The 16,943-nt window shown below is 35.3% G+C and overlaps 1 protein-coding gene across 12 annotated transcripts in view; it reads left to right on the forward strand.

Moving 5' to 3' along the window:
- Positions 1-16,943, forward strand: part of CDH8 (cadherin 8) — a 360,695-nt gene that overhangs the window by 328,409 nt on the left and 15,343 nt on the right. For 8 of the 12 annotated variants that reach the window (XM_083794664.1, XM_083794666.1, XM_083794667.1 and 5 more), the window contains one exon: positions 1,173-1,290. In XM_083794664.1, coding sequence (XP_083650790.1) covers positions 1,173-1,290 — 118 coding nt within the window. The other 4 variants (XM_083794661.1, XM_083794671.1, XM_083794662.1 and 1 more) reach the window with 4 other exon arrangements.

The following is a 16,943-nucleotide window of genomic DNA, read 5'->3' on the forward strand; positions in this document are numbered from 1 at the left end:
TCATGGTAATCAAGGTTTCCATCTTGGTAGATACAGTTATCAAAAATAATAATCTATTTATATCTTATTTGAACCATCAGAAACTTTTTCAATAGATTCTTGGTGATAAATCTTCCCTGCCCAGAATATATGATTGGGCAAGGAATTAATTGTCTCAAATTTCTTCCTAGGATTTCCTATAAATTATATATGCCTATATCAAAATCCACTCAAATATTTTTATATACATAATTTGAAATATTTAAGTTTTGATGCTAGTACTTGTCATTATCTAGCAAGATTTTGTTCTTTGAGTCTTGAAGAACACAGAATGTGATAGAGTGCTATCGTATATGTAATATACATATTGATAGTCCTTTCCCTTGCCATAAAACCAAGATAAAATATTAGTTATTAACATTTTGTTAATGAAATTTTAAAGTTCAAAAGTGGATGAATTTGGACAGAATCAGATCTTTTTTTCTATTTTTATTATAATATTTAAAAATGAAATTTATACTTTTTCCTAATTTGAAATTAATTTAGCCTACCCAATCTTGTATCCTAACTTTAGTGCCCTGCATTATTTTGTGATTCACTTTTTAATAACTATTTTTCAAAACAAACCTGTGTTCCTAATACAGGAATAACTGAGGCTTTATTAAAACTAAGGAGAAAAAAAGCTGCTTTTTTTTTTCACAACTCCACGTACAGAATTATATATGTATATTTGAATTAAATTATTCATTTTATAGATTTTCACATCTGAGGAAAAGAGAAAGGATTAAAGATATATTATACATATTGGTCCAGTAAGTAGCATTGCTGTATAATGAAAGACTACTGTAAGCATCTTAAGTATTTCTGAATCACATTCTTCCTCTTCTTTACTGCTGAATAATGATTTATTACTTTCCTAGATTGCAGCAGTTTTTACTGGCCTGTCTTATATACCCATCTTTCCTTACACTCTGCCTCCTCTTTCTGGAAACAGTTTAGATGGTCTAGATCCATAGTCACCATTTCCCAGATTTTCAATCTAACATCTTTTAATAGCCTTGCAAGCTTTTAAATTTGCACTTTTACTCTGGCACATAGAGAAGTGAGAATGTGTTCTATAGAATGGAATGTTATTTACAATATGTATGTTTAACAGGAGCGTGAATATATAATGAGACCCTTTGCTGTTACAGGTAATTCAGATTGTCAGTGCTGTTGACAAAGATGATCCCAAAAACGGGCATTACTTCCTATATAGTCTTCTTCCTGAAATGGTCAACAATCCAAATTTCACCATCAAGAAAAATGAAGGTAAATATAAAATATATGTACTGTGTACCTCAATTAATTTGGTTGGAATTGCCTTGTTGACTTCCAGTTACTTTAACAGCTTGTCCCTTGGGCAATTAAAATATAGATAATCTGTTTAATGGTACCTTAATTAAATCTCTTAAGCTATTGCCAGTATCTTTACAGCAGATAAGAAAGTGAAATGAATGCTGGATTTAGATCCAGAAGACAGCTCACTGCCTTAAATAAAAATTTAAAGGATGGATTTGCAGCATGTTATATTGCTGTTAAGTTGAAATTCCAGCGATACACTGTAAGATGAAAATCTGAAACTATGTTGATAAATAATATTGGTCTTACATTGACTGGATATAGATGGGAGCATAAAATTAAGTATCTGTTAAATCCCCAAAGGATCACCTTTTAAGCCCATTCGTTGTCTGTATAAAGGTTCCAGAGTATTTCAGGCAAGCACTTTTACTAGAACGAGGAATCTGCTAGGTCAGCAAAGCCCAGAAGGGCATGTTGTATCACTATACTTCACAGCACTTCTGGAAGGGCATCATATCATTTTATAGTACTACAGAAGTTGAATTTCATGCATGATGGAAAAAAATGCCCATTTAATATTGTTAAGCAATAGATTTAGACTGATACTTTTTTTGGCACACATATGCTTGAAGGTCATGTGAGAAAGAGCTGGGAAAAATTACAAATGGTGCTATATGTATTTGTACTTATTTGAATATTTGGCAAAGTTTTTTCATCTCATTTTTTGTTGTTGTTTTTTAAATTAAACATCACCTTGTCAAGAATTTTAGTTAAGTTCAGTCTCTTATTTCTCTTATTTGAGATGATAATGAAGGAAATCTGTATTACTAATAGGAAGATGTGTATGTGAGCAGTGTATGTGCATGAATGTAAGAGTAATCTAGGAAATGTCAAACAAAAAGAAAATGTTTTCATTTTTTATTATTCTAGCTGTTCCAACCAAGAAGAATGATGGCACCATTTTGTTATATGATACTAAAAAAGTTCTTAAATCTGTTTAAATATATACTGATTTTTTCTTTTCATTAGATGTTTTCTCTTCCAGCATTCACCAAGTTTGTCTCTACTTATACTTGTACTTTCATGTACAAAATAAGTCCATCTATGTTTTCTGCACTTACTGGAGAGGATTTAAAAAAAGCTCTTCAAAATCCATTTCATAATCATCAGTAGTGTAAATTGAATTAAGCATCCTGAATGTTAGGTGGTTTGGTCTGCTCAGCATGACAAGATAAACAAAGGTCTTAGCATTTCTCTTCATGTTTAAATACTTAGCTCACATCACTAATTAGCCTTGTCCTTCCAATCTGTTACCCATGTAAGACCCACTCTTACTTCTAGTCACAGCCAATGGTAAAGTGTCTCCTGACCTGAGTGGGTACGAGGAACCTTTCTGTGTAAAATTTTAGTCCAATTTTATTACACTGCCATACTTAGTTTTACGCGGGTAAATTTTTGTGCATTTTAATTGGTTAAATGTGTGTAAATCCTTTTAAAACAACCAACTGAAATCTCCTGGAAGCAAAAGTGCACTTGAAAAGACTTTTCTGATTTAATCCTTCAGCATGCAAGGATAAAATTTCCACTATACGTATCATTTTCTATCAACGTCGCTCAGCAAGGGATGCAGTCCATGGCTGATGCTAGAACATGAACTTCCACAAGAAGCAAATATTCCTCTCAAAGCCAAATCAGGGTATAATTTGGTTGGGGTGAAGTTTTATGTCATTTAAACATCATAAATCTTTACTAAATCTTTAGTTCTGCCACTTAAACACTGAACTTGACCATGACTTTGGCTTTTGTATATCTGCCAGATAAGCATGAATGATTATTTGTGTTGAACTAACTACCTCCATTGTTCCTAAAAAAAACCAACAGAACTGATCGAACTAAATTCTCCTTTGTTGTACTAATGCATGTTTGGACTGTCCAAAAGCCAGTTTGCTATGGTTTGTTAATGTAAGAAAATGCCTATAACAAAACCTGCTCTCATTTCTGGAGAAATGTGTTTCTGAGGATTAGATCAGTGCACAAACCACTTAGACTTGGAACTGAAAAACATTTTCTCACCCTGGTGGTCAAAATCCTTGATGTCTTCCTGACTGTGACATCACAGCCTTGACTTCCTTTCATGTTCCTGGCCCTGTGGAATAATTCAAGGCAGCAAAGATTGCCATGATGGCTGCAGAAGAAATGCTATCCTCTTATGGATCTTACAAATAGATTCCATTATCTCAGGAAACATAACACAGAAACCCAATCTTTTATTTGCCAGCATTAGTGATTTTTAAAAGTTATTTAAATTATTTTTCATATCTTGCCTTTCTCAAAATTCTCTCAAGAGCAGAGGTAACAAAAAGCACCCCTCAAGAGATTTTCTGAATTAATATTATCCTTTTGGATTCTTAGTTTGTGCTTTGGATAGGATTGTGGCATTTGGCAATTACTTCTGTACTTCACAAAATAATGACATTATTTGATCTGTTGGCACTAGTATACAAACAATGCAGTTTGGCATCTGCTGGGGGAAGAAGGCTGCAATGCTCTGTTTCCTTCCCTCATACTAAGATGCACGTATTTTGGAATTTTATCTTGCTATATGGGACATAAGCTTAATCATTAACTCATGTACTCTGTTGCCTATGAGCTAATTCTATCGTTAATACTTTCCAGATTGCCCTAAGGCAAGTTCACAAGATACTTCATTAATTAACTGTGCTCCCAATTATACTACAAATATTCTGATAGACTACTTTGTTATTGCCAAATCTGTTTAACTGGGTGACACAATGGTGTGTCTTCATCAGAAACCAGAAAACAAAAACAAAAGCCACTTCCCAAAGATTAAATTATGTTCTGTAGAAATTATCCTGTGATCACAGCAGAATCTGTTCCTTTAATGGATATACCAGTATCCTTTCTTTCTTTCTTTGTGCTGTTAAACTTGCATATTTACAATCTCTTCTGTGTAGACAGGATGTCCTAAAATAACTGTAGAGGCTGTAGTGTCTTTCTGATGTAAGTAATGTAAAAATGTAAGTTTAACTGTCATCATACATCTCATCAAATGTCTGCAGATCATCTCTCAGCAATCTTTGTTTCTCATATCTGCTGGTCAGTTCCTCCTGTTCTTTTTCCAGCTCAAATGTCTGCTACAGAGTAGTTTTTCTTAGGTTTTGTGCCTTGGCTAAATGGGCAACTACTGGTAATCTGAAGCAAAACAATCCTACTGTCTCAAATTGTTATGCAAGAAACGCATTTGGCCTACCAGATGCATAAACTTTTATCCCTTCACAAGAGAAATAATTAAATTGTGGTAAAAATGTAAGAAGTTAATGCAACAGGAGAAATCACGTAATGTTTTCTCTGTTGATCCAGGTGACTAAATCTGTGAGTCTCTGCCATATCAAAGCCTTGACTGCACAAACTCAGACAGACTGCCTGATCGCTTACTTTTCACGTCTCTGTGCTGGGTTTCTGGAGAGAAGCAGAAATGGGAAAAATGATAATAAATGTTTTGTGTAGTGCTCCTGACAAACTTCAAACCAGCAAGAACCTAAAACTTAGGATGAAAATATCTGATGTTTAGACAGATGTTGATACATTCTAGCAATGTCTTGTTGAATCCTTAGCTGAATGTAATTAACTCACGCAAAAAGCTGTAGGAGCACAACGAATAACAAAACGCTGACAGGAGCTTAGATGACTGTTAAGTATTTTGTACTGTCATGGCATCAGTAAATTGAAATGAGACCTCTGGAAATGGAATTAGCATTTATTGACTGTTTTTTCAGGTGAGTGGGCTTCGCAAAGCATTACCTAAAATCTGATGCCAGTACATTGATCGTCTCCTGCATGCCAAACAATACGCTCACAGCAATACCTGTTGTCAGCATCCAATTCCTACTGTTCGTATGGTTTCCTTAGTTTATTCAAGTGAGAACAGAATTTTTTGCTAAAAGCATTTTCACAGATGTAAACATTTTGATATGCTGCCAATGCAATTTTTACTTTCAAAAACTAGCAAATACATCTTTGCCATAAAGTGACTTCAAGTTTTTCCCAAAAGATGTTTCCATTGCATTTCCATTTTTCTCATGCCAAATTCTGTTTCCTAATGGAATAAACCCTGAATAAAATGTTCTACAATGCCTTTGATGCAACAGCTATTCTGGCAGAAGTAATGGTGCATCACTACTGTGTAAATGTGGTATTACATACCTCTAACCAGGGCTCATTTAGGAGCAGCAATCACAGGGTTGCTTGGAACATGGGTAGACCTTGTCCTTAGGGTTAGGAGAACCAACCTAATGACACACATTTGTATTCCTGCAGATGTCCAATAGCCTTATAAGTAATCAGCCTGCCCTCTCCCCAGAATATTCAATGTCTTTCTGGAGATTTGAGCTCTGATTTTGGGCCTGATTATCGTGAGTGCAACAGAAAGGGGGAAAGAGTTTCTTTTGTTGTTGTTGTTGGTTTTTTTTTTTTTTCAATTGAAACATTATATGTACTTCAGTGATGAACAGTTCTGTTGGTTCTCTGTATCAAACTTAATATTTATGCTTAGCCATGAATACTCTATTATACTTATGATACCTGTAACAGCTCCAAGAATATTCATGTTTAAATGCCCATTTCTTTTGTTCTTTCAATCTAGCAAGTTTAATCTGTCACTTGATCTGTGCTGCCTTGAAAGTAGTAGGCAATATGTCATTCACTTAAAAGGAAATAGCCTGGTATTATAATCACTTCAATCACTAACTGGCTTGCATGCCTTTGGATACTATTCACATCTTATTCAAAATTTGCTAGTTCTCATCACTGCCTCACCATTAATAAAGACGTATTTCTAAACTATTTAGAAATCGCCAGAGAAGAAAATACGTGCAACCTCTCTTTTTGATGTCCTAGATAAGAAAATAAAAGCAACTGATCAGAACTACTTTATTTTTGAAAGTATTTCCATTTCATTGTGCTTTTAATATAATAAAACCTATTTTTTTTCCACATCTTTTTCCTGAAAATATTTTTAGCAGCATCTGTCAAATGCATACCTTGAGGGCGAGTCTTTTGTTCCCGCAAGAGACTCATGCTAAAATGAGTTTCTTTCCCTGAATCAGTTTCCTTTTGCATTTCTTGATAAGTCTCTCTGCCATTGTCTCAGCTGCCAGCTAAAGCGCCTTCTGTGGTTTTGATTGACTTTTCTTTCCAAATATATACCTCAGAGAGCTAAGAGGTGGCACCGCTATTTCATTGCCCTCCTTCCACGTTGCCCAATTTCAAAGTTAACCCACTGACCTCAAGTACAAATTGCCTTAGCAAGGACATCATTAAACCCATCGTTTCTTGATGGATGTACAATGAACATCTAGAATAACAGCACCCATATGGTCCCTTGGGTAGGAGCTGTAAATCCTCTTCTTTGCAGTTTAATGCAATTTTTCAAGAGCCTTGGGAAACCTTGTGGCCCAGCTGCCATCCATGCCAGAGGGTGTTTCATGATAGCAATTCTCCAGGGAAAGCACATGCTTATACATTTCTAATGTCTGTAATTATCATCACCATATTTTTATACATCAATAATTGGACTTTCAAAGCACAATTCTAATATGTCCCAAGTCACAGGGAATGCTTGCATAGCATTATGCATTCATTGTGAAAGTAGTGGAGTTAAAAATAAATTATACCTATGTATTAAAAAACAACAAACACAAACTGCCCTATAAGCTGGGATTTCTGTGCCAATCTGCCATCCACAGACACAGGTCATGTTTTTCCAGGAGTGCTCATAATGCAAAAAAAAAAAAAAAAAAGTATTATAAATAACATGCTATCAATCTTTCCTTTCCTTTCCTTTCCTTTCCTTTCCTTTCCTTTCCTTTCCTTTCCTTTCCTTTCCTTTCCTTTCCTTTCCTTTCCTTTCCTTTCCTTTCCTTTCCTTTCCTTTCCTTTCCTTTCCTTTCCTTTCCTTTCCTTTCCTTTCCTTTCCTTTCCTTTCCTTTCCTTTCCTTTCCTTTCCTTTCCTTTCCTTTCCTTTCCTTTCCTTTCCTTTCCTTTCCTTTCCTTTCCTTTCCTTTCCTTTCCTTTCCTTTCCTTTCCTTTCCTTTCCTTTCCTTTCCTTTCCTTTCCTTTCCTTTCCTTTCCTTTCCTTTCCTTTCCTTTCCTTTCCTTCATGGCGTTAAAACTGGAGCTGTTTAAATAGCAAAGTTCAACATTTATAGAAACTGAGGATAACAGAACAATCTCAAGTTATTATTATTCTAAGAACGGTATAGTTAATAATGAACCGTTCAGTCCCACGGAACATTTTAGTTCTGTTGCTTCAGAGTACTTTGGTGTGAAATTGTATTTCAGAAAACTCCTATATTTTGGATACATAATTACCTTTCTCAGTTAAAAGTCAAAATGCTTTTTATAGCCCTGAACTACTACATTCTATGTATTATCTACAAGTTAGATTACACTGCTGGGTCCAAGCCCAGTTCTAAGAATAATGTCTCAAGTGTTTCTTGGTCTATGTGCTGGAATGGAAAGCAAGTAAGAATTACAGTCCAGCTGTGTGGTGGTAAGAGAAACACTCTGCTGCTTAGCTTCTCCACTATTGGAGCAGGCAGGCAGAAAGATCCTGGCCCGAAAAAGGGAAGGACAGATTCTAGCTTACAATCCATCAACATCCAAAAAGTGGTATTCAGCTAGTACAAATGCTTTTCCTAGGGAGTGTGTTTGCCTGAGGTCATAAATTTTGAGTCCCTGAAATAATTTGTTTTTCTAACAGAGGAGATGCAGTTCTATATTTACTAAACTTAGCTTTCTTCATCCTTATTTCATAGACAATTTACCAGATTGAAAGTGCTTTGGATCAGAAATATTTTAGATCATTCTTTATAGGAAAAGTAACCAATGTTCTTATTTACATATCTGACAGAATTCTGAGATGTAATGTCATCCTGTGAAGTAATAGATGGTTTCTGAAGACTCACAAAGATGAACCCTTTCTGCTAGTCATAAAGTGATAAGCAATGCCAGGTGGATATCAGTACTATAAATCTTTAGACTGTTCTCAAATTCTAGAAGACTGGTAGAATTTCAAGTTAATTATAATATCACCAAGGGACCCCAATACATTCCAGTAGTGCTCAGAAGTTCTCACTTGCCAGGCACTGAATGTATTTTCATTTCCATTGTACGATTTCACATTGCTGTTGAAGTAATATATTCAGCTGCTTTCTACTATACCGTTTTGCAGTCCTAGTAAGGTTACGCTTTCCATGGTACAGTAGTGTTAGTCCCATCTAGTCTGAGAACGTCATTGAAAATATTCTCAGCATATATCTTTCATACCTAATAGCTTTCTGCTTCCTTTTCCCCTTCTTTCTTTACTATCATCGCTATTGACTATGTTCCGTTGTTCCCTGTTCTGTTTTTGCTTGATGTTGAATATCGAGTGCTATTTGAAACAACTTCTCTGGCATAGAAGGATGTGATTTTATTTTCTGAAGTGAAGATTCCATTTGTGTGGATGGGAAACCAGCATTTCTCCACTCCAATCCTTTTTGTGCCACTTTCTTCACTGACACCTGCTTCTGCTGTCTTTCCCATCTTTCTTCTTGCATGCAGATCACTGCTCTTTCTGGACTCCCTTCTAATTAGAACCACAGAACAGGTGAAGACTAAGTGCAGTTCCTCTGCAAACATACTTTTTAGTCTTATCTGGATGATTTACATCTTCTTACAATGGTTATGTGCTTTTCACCACTTCGATAAGCTAAAAAACAAGATGAATTCTTCTTGGTGCCTTTAGCTGCTCTAGCTGAAAGTGAATGTCAGAAAAATAGAATCAGCTCTTCAAAGGCTAACCTCAGCTACCAAGCTCCTCCACACTTTGACCATTCTGTCTATTCTGTCCATCTGAAACCTTATTCACTCCTCTCCTGTATTCAGGATGCAGGGCTCCAGAAAGACAGATTCCCTCTCTCCTCCGCCCTAAGCCAGAAGTGATCCATCAAGTCTTCATTCGACTGGACAGGCCAACCTGATGAATGAAGCAGCAAGGAGGGGGCCATCTGGTAAGCCAATTGTCCAATTTTAGGCATCTCTAGGCTCTTCTTCACAGCTCTTCTGTGTTCCCCAGCACGTCTGTACTTTTTACAGTTTTGCTGCTGGTAAAGTGTTTCTCTGGGAGCAGTTCTGTTCCTAATGCTGTTTAACTTTTCAGCGCTGTTTTAGTTTAGCTCTGTGATGACAACTTCTTTCCAACCCTCACAAATGTAAACCTTTATACAACTACAGAAGAGTTGTACATACAGAGTGGAAAATAAGAGTAATTTCCACAGCATCATACCTTTGCAGAAAAAGCATTTTATATCATGTGAATCAATCAGAATTACATAGATATTTCAGGACATTTATGTAAATATGACCCAGTCCAAAACAACACAAAATGTGAGTGAGGAAAACCAGGAAAATACTGTATATATACAGCATACTATCATGCATACATGACCGAAGAGACTTTTACTTCACTTATTCTTAATTTATTATTTGTGCAGCTAGCACAAATAATGTTGCCAAGGCATCAATTATGTGTCATTTTATAAATCAAACTAATTAAGAACCAGATGCAATCTGAGTGAAAAAGATCTGAGGTCAGTGTTGTGTACCATATGTATGATAGTGCTTACTCATGATGAGGAGATGGATTGGACAGCTGTGAATCTTCCTGCCGTAGGAGTTTTATCATGCCCAGACAGTGTAACATACCTATCTTTTTCCAGTTTATTTATTTAATTTCATAATAAAAGTAAAGGAAGGTGAGCAACACTGACATTACTTTAGAAGAGTAAGTACAGGATAAAAGATTATGAAAACAAAAGAGAAGAGGAAAAGATTTTGGTCAGCAAATTTGCACGAAAATAAATTTCCTTCAGTAATGATGATGTGGAACGTGGATGAAAGAAACAATAGAGATAAGAACAAATTGAATCCTCAGTATGAGTTAATTTCAGCAACATAGTGAAGAAAATAATAATAATTCAATGTCTCAAAACAGCACTGCTTAGCAAAAAGAAAGGTGTGGTTCCTACTGAGTACAAAACTTCCATGCTATTTGTTAACAGGACAACAGCAAGATCCACAGTTACAATCCTTCTGGAATTGGTCTTCCCTGTTAAACATTGCTTAAATAGCCCTTTACTTATCAAGGGCTCCCTAAAAACATAACTCCTTGAAATGTAACAGCAACCATGATAGTTACATTATAGGACTTCAAATGTATTTCATAGTAGTATTTGCATCCTCTCTTATCTGTGTCTAGTTTTAAAATCACTGATTTGTAGTCAAATATGGCAGCAAAAACACATCTGTTTTATGAAACATTTTTGCATAGGAAAATGGAAATTCAGTTACTTTCTCCTTTCTCTTCTCTTATGCTTCCCTATTCATTGTTTTATTACAAGTGTTATATTTATTTGTTTTTCTTAAACAAACAAAATAGAAACAAAATTTATACATATGGAAGTTGGAAAAGAAGTTCCAGACTTTTTACTGTTGTAATATCTGTTTGGACAGACTATTTCCAATGTCTTCTCCACTTCTGATCTGTAAGGTAGCATATGGACAGCAGACACGTGCTCCTTACATCTCACAAGTTGTGTTTTAAAATGCTATGATTATATATGCAGATTAGAAAGTTTAGTACTATATAATCACATTAAAATAAAGTTCTAACATACATTTTGCTTTAATGTTAGGTGAATTAACCAAGTTGTTGTCCTAGATGGGCGGATCAGCTTTCATGAAAGCGTAGGTCTTTAACAAGTGGGAGTGAGAGGAGAAGTCTGCATAACGGTTCATCACTATCGTTTGTCATGTTTGCTACGCTTACTAGGTTCTCTGAATGATGTAGTATTTCTTCAGCTGACAGTTTGCATTGGGAATGTAAGGTGCTTATAAAACAGAAATATTTTTCTCACAAAAAAGATCACAGGATCTGTTGAAGAAGATATTTAAAATCTCTGAAGTGTACTGCATCGCTTACAACTCAGACTATGCAGGAGTAATCCCCTCCACTGCTCCACGCCATACGTTTCTTTGTATTTTTTTTCAGTTTCTCTGTCTTTTTGTTTGTTTTATAACTAACTGCATATAGGATATTTGGAGATAAGTTTCCACGTTTTTAATCGTCTATCTTCTGAAAACATATTAAGAGATCTCTGTCAAAGTAGAACTTCTGGTTTCTTAGTGGATCCTTCACGTTTTCTGCATAGAACAACTCCTGAGGTGGAAGTGTTCATGGGCAATGCACTGCCTATGTTTTATTGCTTGAGAGCAGGTTTAATTCACTGAGTAGGAGGAATGATGTCCCAGAGCTGAAGTTTCTGCTGGGGCCTCTGTCCTGTCACCATCTCAATATATTACTGTATTACCTTAACAATATTACCTTAGTATCTTAACAAGTTGCTTTCAGCTCACTGTTAGGTTCTGTTTTATTTTGAATATATGCATTTTCTCTCTAAGTAGCTAATTGGTAATTATGGCACAAAACCATATTCTTCCTTGTTTTGTGCCTTGTAAATTTATTGGTTGCTCTTGTTATGGAATGCTTTGCTTTATCATGCTCTAATACATGCTGTTGAGGGGAAATTACAATTTATTAATTATTGGTTCTAGTTGTACTTTTCTTTTGTCATTTAATGAGAAACTAGCTAGTAGTCCCATTTTAAAGTTTCAGTTGCAGTAAAGATTAAAAAACCACCCACTCTTCCACTAGATTGAGAATCTAAATAGGCTAAAAATGGAAAAAGAAAGAAAAGGAAATAGAAAGAAAAAAAAGCAGAAATCATCACATATTAGCTGTTAAAATTTTCTTCTAATTAGTAAAATTTTCATTTTATTAATCTGGGTTATAATAAATCCACCATACAGTAAATATAAAGTATACAGACTATTTGGACATGGTTCCTCCATTAAGATGGAAGGTATTCATTTTTCACACTTAGCCAAAAAGCTTGTCTAAACAGACTACTGAAAAGCTTTGTAATGTGAATGAAAAGGACAAGGACCATGTTCCAGTTTGCATCCTGTTTTGAACCAATTACACAAGTGGCGTACAGGAAGAAAGTAATTATTATCGGAATCAGTCATTCTTCATAGGAGGAGACCATTACATTGCTTATTACATGGACTGTATGTCTACACATTCTCCTGAAGCTGTCTGATGTGATTACATTTATTCCATACCCCTTCATTTCCTCCTCGCTCCTTTCAAGAAAGGGCTGTTTTTCTTTGGTAAGAGCAAGTATAGCAGTGACATAGCCATTTTTTAATAATTTTGACCAGTGCTTCACGTACCAAGCTTTATCGAATAAGGGAGACAAAACCCCCTTTATTCTGGTGTGGTTTTGTGTGTGTGTTTTCTCTTTTGATACCACTTATGATATTTTCCCATCAACTTGTGATTTTGTAATTTGCATGGGTGGCCTTGTTGTAAAATGAGTCACATTGTTGGTCTTCATTTAATTCTGTCTAATTAGGATGTATTCTATTTGGCAAGCATCCAGTAATTAGTCACGTATTTATGTAATTATTAGTATTTAATGTTTATATAATAAATATGCCTAGAAGGCAATCCACTTAGGGGCTAGAAAAGAGGTAAAGTACATGATATTCCTGAATGCAGAGATCTTACATTCTGAGCCAAATACAGGAAATAAATGAAACAAGAAGTTGACCCCTCTGGTTTAGGGAGAGAGGGTAGCTAAAATGATAGGATATGCATACTTGGTAATCAGTGCTGATTATAGAAGGAGTGAAGATGGGCCCCTGTTTGAAGTGAAATAATAAGGCAGCTTACTGGGGAGAGATAAATAGAAGAACTTCAAGAAAAGGACCAGATGTCTGCTTGATGGTGCTGGAGAGGAAGAGCTAGTGGGGTCCTTGGAAGGTAACATGGCTGGGTGTGTAGTCTACTGTGAAGCAGCTGAGCAGTGATAGCTGCCCGCCCATATTAAGATAGAAAAGTCAGGTCACTTCAGATTGACCTAAGCTGTAATTGTGCGCTCAAGTAAGTAAACTTAACTTCTGCTAGGCTAATGGCTATGCGCATTCCAGGGGAGTAATTGTTACAATAAAGTATTTTTTTCATACATCTGATTCTATGAAAAGAGATCACTCAGAAATAAAGCATTACGTGTGGAATTTTGAATGGAGTTAGGTATTGTGATCATAAAACTTAAAAGTAATATTGGCAATAATCACTGAATGTTGATAACAGTACTCTGCTTGTATTCTATAGATTGTAGGCCTGTCTTTAACCTGAACACTAATTTTTTTCCCCTTTGTTTTTTTTTTTTTTGTTTGTTTTTTGAATGTAATGAATGACAATTTTCATCTTGCTTTCATAAAAACACGCAGAACTCTGATTTTGTTTGTTAGGAAACTTTTCTGATTTTGAAAGTTAGGAAACTTTCATTCAGTCTAATCTAAATAAAAGCTAAAATCTAGGTTATAGGAAATAATAAGAAATTTTTAAAAATATTTAATGTAGCCTTTTTGAGCTTGTCACTCCCGAACCTTGCTGAACTCTGCCATGTCACCTTCTATAGCACTTTAATCCATTATATATGACCGTTCTATAAATTATATAGTGTTCACCCAATACAGATTGAGCCCCTTTGATCTAAGAGCAATCTACCGGAGTGATGTTTTTTGGTTAAGAAATTGTTCTGGAGGTCAGAATAGTTCTGTATAGTTTGGTAACAGGTTTCCTGTATGATTTTGGACAAGTCTTTTGATCACTGTCTGTCATTTATGCCATGCATTCCTTGCAGACATTCTTTTAAAATGTTCATCTGATACTAACATGACGTTAATGGTACCTGTTAGCAGCTCCCTACAGATCAGTAAGGAATGAGATTTTCAAGAGTGCATTACACTGTCTCTTTTGATTTTTCTGAAACTCCCAGTTGCAAAACGTGTAGAAGTGATTCTATAGCTCAAGAAATGAAACAGAGACCTGCCTAAGGACCTGGAATACTAAATATGGAGGAAGGCAGTTGATTCTACACCAGATGTCTCTTTTTATACCATCTTTATCTATCCCACAGCTTCTGTCTCTGTGCTACCATTTTCTATTTTTGAATGAGAAAAATAATCTCCTTTAACATATTTCTCTTGTTTTGTGCTTGTCTTCTGCTAACACACTGGACCATGGATGTATTTGCTAAAAACTTTGTAGAGTTCTAGGGCAGTCTGTCTAGCAGATCCACTTGCTTCAAAGCTTTGTATAAAGAACCTAGCTTCTTCTATACTGAATTTGTTTTTGCTTGATTTTTTTTCCTTTTCAAACATGTATGTTTTGTTCTGTTTTTCAAACAAAGTATCTTTTTTTTTTTTCTGCTCTTCTTTTGCACTGCTTAAGTTTTCCTTTAAGCTCATAGGTTTGTGTTTGTTTGTTTGTTTTTTGTATATTAAGATGTATTCTCCTTTGCCTAGTTTCTGGCAATGCTGTTACTTGACACTGCTTCATATTTTTTATTGCAGCTCTTGCCTACACACTTCATTTGTACTTTGACAGATTCTTATCATGAATTAGAAGACAACAGGAAACAATTTCACTGTGATATGCAAGTTGTTCTCTTTGCGTAGAGGTTCATTACCTATTTGTTCCTTATAATTCCTCAGCGTCATGTGAAGAGAACTAATGAATAAGATGTTTTCTGTTTTGTTGCTCACGGATTTGAATTGTGACTGACAAACGCTTTACTATGTGCAGAATCTCCATCCCTGGAGATATTCAAAAGCTGTCTGGATGTGGTCTAGGTGGCCCTGCTTGAATATTCTGTGGTTGTGTGAAAATTCTAGAACATCTTATGAACTGATGCTATAAATTAGCTTGTAAATCTATGGTATTTATTAATATAAGCATTGACTTTGACGTAATTCTACAGCTGTGAGACAGAACTCAAATGTTGACATCTTTTAATGGCTCCTTTCCTAGTTATGCTTAGTGTCATGATGTATATAGCATGTATGCAAAGTTAGGGGCTCGCAGTATGCACAGGTCTTAAAATTTAAAGGCATATGCATATATGTTCCTGTAGACATCAATAATCTGATTGTACATGCTAGCTTGGAGTTTTCTGGCTGTGTCAAGTTTCCTGTACATCGTGCTTACAGTGTACAGAAGGTATAGGGTTTGCAGAAATGTTCCCGAGAGTATCTGGAATGTTTTGTTTGAAACTTTTATATTGCACTCTACAAACAGGAAAATCTTTTTTTTTTTTTCGCTTACTGAAATTCCTTCTCTAGAGATATTTTGCTGTGTCCAGCATTTCAACTGACCATTAGTCTTCACCATAGGAGACATCCTCATTGAGAGGTGTGCACATAATAAGACACTGTGTATATTTTGGATGTAAGACAGGGGTATAAATTACTGCCATTAATGTTCTGACGATAACAAATTGTTATATGTAATCTGCATATGAGAACATCTTCAAAAAGTCATTATCAGACTGCCTGTGTGCCCAGGGGCAATCTTCTACCATAGCATTTCAGTCTTTCAAATTACAAAAAGCTAATATAACTCTTGATGACATTTACAAAAATGTATTATAGCATTTCGTTCAGTCCTCTCACATAAATTTTTCTCAGTGGAGTTAAAGGGAGTTCTGTGTATGTAGGAGCTGCAGGGGCTGGCACTTTTTAAAATCAAAGCCACTTTTTTGTTGTTGTTAAGTCACACCAGTTCAAGAAAATGTTAAGTAATTTTTTTAAAATTTATTTTCTGACTTAAAAGTGCCTCAGCCAATGCAGGTTGTATTTAACTTTCAGTACTCTTTGGCAGAGATTGCACATTCTAAATTTTCGTAGCAAGTTGTTATGTCAGACTTATAAACCCCTGAAAGTTGGCATTTTGTAATGGAGGTGCTGACAAGACCTTTATTACACCAGTACAAATAGACAGCATTTCAATAAATGCTGGTTGTTTTTTTGTGTGTGAGATTTTTTTTTCCTTGTAATAGTCTGGTTGTTGCTTTCTGTCACTGTATTTTAAAGTGAACATTATTTAAAACAAAAAAATGTAGTAATAACATTTTTTTTAAAAAGAGCATAATGGAAATACACTGGTATGCCCTGAATTTAGCACACTAACTGTTGTAGCACAGCTTTAGTTTGATAGATCTGAATCCAGATTCAGAATTAAAGGACTGTTATATTATCTACCATTGAATTAGTCTAAATTCTTGTGGTGTGCATGTGCATGTTCCATAGCATCTGGACAGCAAAAATAATCATTTTGGCATGGGGAAGTGGATGTTAATTTGCTTAGTGTGAAACTCGCTTAAATGCCAAAAACACATCACATTTTAAAACCAGAGATGTTCCTACTGAAGTTTTATACTTTGTACTATTGTTTTCATAGTTTAAATTACAGAAAGCAAGATTCAATTCAAACATCTATGATTGTCTTAATTTTCATGAAGACCCTGAACTTTTCCAGATCCAGGAAGTAAGTCACTGAAGTGAGAATTGAAGGACATGTGAGGAAGGTAAAGAACATAGGATGGAGTTCTTGGAACTATTCCATCAGCTAACAGAAGTGGTATAAATTTCAT

Source organism: Anser anser (genome assembly GCF_964211835.1).
Source record: "Anser anser genome assembly, chromosome: 11".
In the NCBI taxonomy this organism is placed as follows: Eukaryota; Metazoa; Chordata; class Aves; order Anseriformes; family Anatidae; genus Anser; species Anser anser.